The sequence below is a fragment of the Salvia hispanica genome, chromosome 4 (genome assembly GCF_029641045.1).
Source record: "Salvia hispanica isolate PSC_SH4W2 chromosome 4, Shi_PSC_v1, whole genome shotgun sequence".
Classification (NCBI taxonomy): Eukaryota; Viridiplantae; Streptophyta; class Magnoliopsida; order Lamiales; family Lamiaceae; genus Salvia; species Salvia hispanica.
The window spans coordinates 723,348-731,201 of NC_142695.1; the positions used below are offsets into that span (position 1 = coordinate 723,348).

At 43.8% G+C, this 7,854-nt stretch overlaps 1 protein-coding gene and 1 pseudogene across 1 annotated transcript; one reads left to right on the top strand and one right to left on the bottom strand.

Moving 5' to 3' along the window:
* Positions 1-866: 866 nt before the first annotated feature.
* On the bottom strand, positions 867-2,086 carry LOC148926988 (uncharacterized). The gene is made up of 3 exons (XM_089070188.1): positions 2,032-2,086; positions 1,579-1,931; positions 867-1,481 (listed from the first exon to the last, which is right to left on the bottom strand). The coding sequence occupies exons 1-3, from the start codon at positions 2,084-2,086 to the stop codon at positions 867-869; spliced, it is 1,023 nt and encodes a 340-aa protein (XP_088926314.1).
* A 2,534-nt stretch (positions 2,087-4,620) lies between these two features.
* LOC125198970 (NDR1/HIN1-like protein 13) lies at positions 4,621-5,130 on the top strand (annotated as a pseudogene).
* The last annotated feature ends 2,724 nt before the right edge of the window (positions 5,131-7,854 follow it).

A 7,854-nucleotide genomic window follows, 5' to 3' on the forward strand; every position in this document is an offset into this window, starting at 1 on the left:
ATATTGCTGATCGTTTTAGTTTATCTTAGCTTATCTAGATGGCCAATGTTCTTGCATATCGGGAACAATTTTCTTTGTATTCCAAGGCCTTTTTTTGCGGCTAGTATAAATAAGAAATTTAAGCTATTATGCATTATCACCTTGACGGAGTTGCATTGAAGTATCTGCACATATTCAATTTGAGCTAATACTATAGATTGTTATTATATATATTGAGTAGTTTGGTTCTTCGTTGGTGTGTATATTCCACAATTTTTAGCTGATACATCTATTCATTAAAAGTCGACCCAATAAGAAGTGATTTGATTTAAAATATTTATTTTTGAGCTTATTAGGTATTGCATATTCGAGAAATGTGGTATAAATTTATTCATATCATGTAAAAAATGAAGACCTTTTGCATCTGGAGGTATTATACCATATTCAACCTTAATTACTTATTAGAAATTCTTTGTGTTATTTGGGAAATTGCAACTGAGTATTTTTGTTCCAGATGCTCAAGTCGGAGCAGTGAACGATCTTGCATTCTCTCATCCCAAATAAGTAGCTCTCGGTGATAACCTGTGGGAAACTACAATATCAGGTCAAAGGGAGATGCAAAGCAGATCGATTACAACAATTATAGGGAAACCAGTGACCGAAATTTCATGGAAATGCAGCTAGTTAATCATACATCATCGCGGACGATTAGTTTTAACAGGCGATTAAGTCGTCCATAATTACAATCCCAAAACAACATCTTCAAATAGTCACACAAAACCCAACAGAGAAGTTTAGGCCACAAAACGATAAGACAAAATAACTACACCACCGGTTAAGTAAAGCTGCAGTGATCATAAGACAAAAAAACCGTGGTGCAAGGCCATCTACAAGCGAGCTTCTTTCTCTAGGACACGCTTCACATATCCAGCCTTCGAAGCATCAGAGAGTCCTCTGAAGATCTCTAGACGGGTGTTCTCTTTACCAATAATGTCGCACAAATCATACCTTTCATTCTCGGTCAGTTCTGGTATGTTGCATAAATGACGAAAGATTTCAGCTCTTGCTTTTCCCAAATCAATCTCGTACCCAATGCGTGATGCCAATGTTTCCAGACGAGCGTTGGTCTCGGCGTGCAGCTTTCCAAGTAGCTCAACTATGCCGTTATCATCCTCCCGAACCTTGCGTTTGCACTTACTTCTCTGAGGAACCTGAACGTTTGCAGTAGCGTTCGCTCCACTTTGAGTGCTACTGTCACTAACCCCAGTATTTGCAAACGTAGCCTGAACCTGCTCGTCGTACCCCAGAAAATCTTCGAAGCTAGGATGATAATCACTACTATCACCTATCTCAGTAACAGGTGCCTCTGGAGAACTATCTGCCGCTGCATCAGCAACCCATTCGGATTGGCCACCATTTGCCCTGTCCTTGCCGAAGACAACCTTCCAGTCTTCCCAGTAAGGCCAAGACTTCGTGCGCATTCCGCGAGCACCGCTGTCTTGCTGCGTGTGAACATACAAATGTCAACAAGGTCAGAACCTATGGCAAAGTTTCTATCACTTACGACAACTATTGAAAAACTAGAGAAATATAACGAACCTTCACGATTTGATCCCATTGATCATCGTCGCAATCAATCTTAAAATCTCCATGCACATTGAAACCCACACCACTCCGGTCAAGGATTTTTGCCAGTGAGTTGTAGCTTTTCTTCACCGCCGTTATCTTAGACTGAATGTGCGGATTAGCTTTCAAGTCAGTTCTCGGAAACTCCTTCTTCAGCCAACCCTCTACCACTTTCAAGTAGCCTCCTCGGAAACCATTATCCAATTTCAACCCACGGGCCACCAAATCCTTCAAGGCAACCACGAGGACAGCTTCTTCGCGGTCTGACCAAGAACGACGGGGTACAACAATTTTGGGATTGTTTCCCCTTTGGTATTGGCTACTCCCTAAGACAAATCGAGGAATATAGGGCCGCATGTACAAAAATATCAAAGTGTGTAGACAATACCAGACTATGGACAAGAATAAATTCATAAAAATCCAAACCTTGTGTATTCTGGCTACCATCTCCCGAGGGTACAAATCGTCGAGGATCGGACATAGCTTCGAAAAAATAAATGAGGAAGAGTCACATTCAAAGTAAGCAGTAAAACTTATTAACAAAAAATTATATTGCAGGAAATTTAGCAAAAAAGGTTAACGTTCAGACCAACATTTTACACCGTATTTTCAGTGACATACACCACAACCACTAGGTTTATCTAGTCATGAATTTAGTAGAGAAGGAGCGCATAATGGAAGGGCAAACTAAGAATCACAACATAAAACCAGGTTTAAATCAGGAGATGAGCGAAATACAAACAAATAATCTAACCTGGATATGATTTAGATCGTCTTTCGAAGTGGAATTTTGCAGTCGCCGCCAATGGGGGGAGGCTGCTCCGAAAAAAAACCCGCGCGAATGATGAAAGTCTAAAAGGAATTCGCGTTTTTATGTTTGTGCAAAGCTGAAATTCGTCTGTAACCCTAGGGGCAAAATAGACAGCACAGCTTAACAGTCCATACCACTACAGTCAACCAAACGAGGGGTTGGGCCTTGTTTTAATTTGGGCTATATTCAACCAAACGCCCGTTTTGTAATTAGTCAAGACATCCTCAGATTAAACACCATTGGGGAGCCCGATTATAGACATTACCCATGTTAATAACCAAACGAGTCCTAAGGGTGTCTCCAATGGCGGACGTCCCCGACGTCCGACCGGACGTCCGCCGTAGTGGGTGGGAAGGGCGCCCACGCCCGTCCCGAGTGCCCATCGGATGTCCTCGCCCCTCGCATCGACGTCCGACCGGACGTCCGCCATTGTGGCGAAGGTCGGACGTCCGCAATTTTTAATTTTAATTTTTTTTAAAAAAAAACTCTATAAGTAGGGCTCCCCAACTTCATTTCATTCACACCACTTGTGTTGACAAGTGCAATTATATCTATAATGGCGAGTAGTCGTGCGGGTGGTAGTGGCGGAGGCGCTAGTGATAGTGATGGTGATAGTGATGGTGATGATGAATTCGATCTCGCTGTGCAAGAGACGATTGATCGATTGCTCCGGCAGAGGCAGCAGGCGTCGGCGGCGGCGGTACCTCGGCCGATCCATCGCCGACGGCATGTACCCCGGGACCACATTGCTGCACATATTCGGTTGTATGAGGACTACTTTGCTCCGCAGCCGCGTTTTGGGGATGTCTTATTCCGGCGACGTTTTAGGATGCATCGTCCGCTGTTTATGCATGTCGTGGGTGCTTTAGAGAGAAGATACGAGTTTTTCAGGATGCGGCTGGCAAACCCGGACACATGCCCATACAGAAGTGCACTGCCGCAATCAGGCAATTGGCGTACGGAGGCCCGACCGACATGTTCGACGAGTACCTCCACATTGGCGAGTCTTCAGCCGTCGAGTGTCTGCTAAATTTTTGCGTGGGCGTTAGAGAGATATTCGGGGATCAGTATCTTCGGCGTCCGAGCCCCGAAGACTGCCAGCGGCTGATAAATATGCACGGGTCGGTGCACGGGTTCCCTAGGATGTTGAGCAGCATAGATTGTATGCATTGGGAGTGGATGAACTGCCCCGCCGCCTGGAAGGGAATACACACTTCCGGCTTCAAAGCCAAGCATCCCACGACGATCCTTGAAGCTGTAGCTGACCACCGGCTGTGGATATGGCATGCTTATTTTGGAGTCGCCGGGTCGAACAACGACCTCAACGTCCTCTAGTCGTCGTCCCTGTTCAACGATCAGTGCAATGGCGTTGGTCCCGCCATCAGTTTCGTCGCCAATGACAACCAGCACAATATGGGATACTATTTGGCGGATGAGATATACCCTAACTGGCCCGTCTTTGCGAAGACGATCAAGCATGCGGTCGGACCAAAGAAACAATACTTTGCGAGCTGTCAGGAGAGAGCGCACAAGGATGTTGAGCGCGCATTTGGTGCGCTCCAGTGTTGATGGGGGATGGTTCGGGGTCCGGCACGACAGTGGTATATTCCCAACATTGGCGACATCATGTACGCATGTATCATTTTGCACAACATGATTGTCGAAAGTGAAGGGGACGATGTGACTCAGTGGACCAACGATGATGATACGGGTGCCGGTCCAAGCCACGGCGTGGCTAGCGCGAATGTGAACATGGGGGTACCTCATGGAGAGGTTGAGTGGTTGCGCGCATTTGCCGACATGCGGCAAAGAAATGCTCATATTCGACTTCAGGAGGATATCATCGAAGAGGTTTGGACGCGGAGGGGTGGACGTTGATGTGGTTGTTTTTTTTACTACTATGTAATTTTTTTTTCTTTTATGATGTACTTCGTATGTTTTTTTTAATGAAATATTCGCATTTCCCCGTTCGTATTCGTGTCGAATATTAATTTCGTAAATTTTAATTTTAATTGTGAATTTAATTTTATTGCGGGAAGTCCTAGTGGAAGTTCTAGTGCAATGGGAAGTCCTAGTTGAAATAGGAAATCCTAGTGATGACGGGGCATGCATTTTGTGTAGGAAGTCCTAGTGGGAAGGGCGCCACCAGAGACACCCTAAAAGCATGAGTACATCCAAATCTAAGGTGCATTTCATATTAAAAAATGAACGACAAAGTGCATCCGTCGGCGAAGCCGGCCGCGAACGGCGAGGCGAATTTTCCGGCGAACAAGGCGCAGCTCTACAACACCAGCCGCCTGGCCTACCGCCCGCAACCTCCGCCGCAGCTGCCTCTGGTCGACGATCGCGATCCTCCTCGTCCTCCTCCTCGCCGCCATCGCCGGCGCCGCGATCTACGTCCTCTACCTCCCCCAGCGCCCCTCCTTCGCCGTGAATTCGCTCCAGCTCTCCAGATTCAACCTGACCGACAACTCAATCGCGTCCTCCTTCAACCTCTCCGTCACCGCGCGGAACCCTAACAAAAAATTGACCTTCTTCTACGACTCAATAGTCGTCAAATTCATCTCCGGAGATCTCGACATCGCCGACGGATCCTTCCCCGGCTTCACGCACGGGAGAAAAGAGTCGTCTCGAGCTCGAGAAATCAGATCGCGGACGGCGCCGACACTACGCAGCTGAAATCGAGCTTGAAGAATAAAACTTGGAACCATTAGTTCTTGTTATGTTTGTATCAACCATTATCACAATTGCAAGTTCATTTACATTACCCCCTCCAACTGGCTCATTGCCCTGACCTTGCACAGCAAACACTTCTATCAACGACTATGCGAAAGCATCACATGTTTCGTTCGCCTCCCTTACTATTGCATCAGCCAAGGCCTGCTCACCAGCATCTGAATACTCTACTTCAATTAGGCCGTGTTGGAACTTTGGCGGGCAGCTACTCGGAGGAGGGATGAAGGGGGCTGCCATATCGTCCGAAACAACTATAGGGCTCTGACTTGATGAGCCCACAAATGTTGGCTCATTGTTTTTAGCCATATAATTGTGCTGATAAAGTTTTTTATCACCTACATTAAGAGGGTTCTTACTTGATGTTGGCTCGTTGTTGAGAACCATACCATTGTACTGATGAAGTCGTTGATCACGAACAGCGTGAAGGTTCTGTCTTGATGAATCGACAAATGTTGGCTCGTTGTAGATTTGATTCCCCATGACACAATTGACTGATGCTACAAGAGAATATATATAGTTGGGATTAGATATATATACTCCAATAATAGTAGAAATAGCTAAAATGAAACTATATATACCTGATGCTGCTATGATGTTAGCATTTAGAGAATGGTGAAGCTGTTGCTGCTGTCCATTAGTCGGGAAGAGCCTGCGACTGACCCTAGCTAAACGCTCATCGTTTAGCAGAAGCTTCTCCTAGTGTTTATCAAGTGCCCCAGGAGGGAAAGTAGCTTCATGTCTACTATTATATTTAATCAATATTAACATACATATGCGCGGATTATGGAATAAAATACGAGATTGAAATATGTGTCTATACATATATACCTGCAAAGTTGGGCTTGGCCACCGGTGAAATCATCTACCGGCTCCCATTTAGCCTGCTTTCGCAGGTGAGGTGGGATTTCTCGGAAGAAGAGAGGAGGGTTCGCCAACTGCACATTAGGGCTTTGACTTGATGAGCCCACAAATGTTGGCTCATTGTTGTTAGCCATATAATTGTGCTGATAAAGTTTTTTACCACCAACATTAAGAGGGTTCTTACTCGACGAGCCCAAAAATGTCGGCTCGTTGTTGAGAACCATACCATTGTACTGATGAAGTCGTTGATCACGAACAACCTGTCTTGATGAATCGACAAATGTTGACTCATTGTAGATTTGATTCCCCACGACACTATTGCCTGATGCAACAAGAGAATGAATTAGTATATAGAGTAAAAGGTCAATTTTGGTCCTAAACATATGACTAAAATATGAATTTGGTCCAAAACATCCACTTTTTGAAAAACAGGTCCATAAGAAATGAAATCCTTGTCGGAGTGGTCCCTTTTTTTTTACGATTCGGTCAAAAAACTAACGGTCATGCCACTGTGCAATTAGCGTTGACCGTTAGTTTTTTGACCGGATCGTAAAAAAAAGGACTACTTTGCCTACATTTTCATTTGTTATGGACCCATTTTTCAAAATGTGAATGTTTTGGACCAAATTGCTATTTTAGTTATATGTTTACGACAAAAATTAACCTTTACTCTAGTATATATAATAATAGGGTTGTGATAAAATGCAAACTCATATATTGTACAAACTCCAAACTTTTCAATATAGTATCAACACAATGTCAACACAGGGTAAAATTTCAAGATTTTGATGTCAATACAATGTCAACATAATTTCAACACAACATCAACCGTTGACTTTGTGTTGACATTTTTTTGTTGCTATTATTTTATCATCTGTTGATATCTTCTAATGATTGAAATAATAGTTTGGAGTTTGTACAATATTTAGAGCTTGCATTTGATCCTATTCCTATAATAATAATAGTAGAAATGGCGAAAATGAAACTACTCACATATAGATAGTTTAGTTACTGTACCTGATGCTGCTATGATGTTAGCATTTAGAGAATGGTGAAGCTGTTGCTGCTGTGGGATCTGTTGTAATGGCAAAACTGATCCATTAGTCGGGAAGAGCCTGCGATTGACCCTAGCTAAACGCTCATCGCTTAGAAGCAGCTTCTCGTAGTGTTTATCAAGTGCCCCGGGAGGGAAAGGAGCTTCATGTCTACTGTTATATTTAATCAATATATTAACATACGTATGCGCGGATTATGGAATGAAATACGAGATTGAAATATGCATGTATACATATATACCTGCAAAGTTGGGCTTGGCCACCGGTGAAATCATCTACCGGCTCCCATTTAGTCTGCTTTCGCCGCTGAGGTGGGATTTCTCGGAAGAAGAGAGGAGGCTTCGCCAACTGCACATTAGTTCAACTAGTCACCACAAAGCTAATGATAAAGATGAAATATGTGAAAGTGAGACCTCAATTCGAAGAAATCCGGGTTGATAAGGATTAGTAGCAGCATCAATAGCAGTGATCGGACCAAGAAACTTCCATTTTGGTCTTCAAAGGCCCATTTAGAAACTCCCACACCAACTTCTTCTTGGCAGTCAAGTCTCCTTTGCTAGTAGTCTCCCTCTCTGCCAACAAGAAATGATTTTTTATATTCCAAAATCATAGATTGAAAGAGATGGATTGTAAATATATGTATACCTTCCAGTTTCCTACAGTAAAGGTGGCGATTGGGAAATTGGAAGCCTTCAAATTGCGAGTCGGAGCCCTAGAGGAGGCATCGAGTTTATCTCCTACAAACGTCTTAATTAGTTAATAGTAGATGAAATTAGAAAATAATCA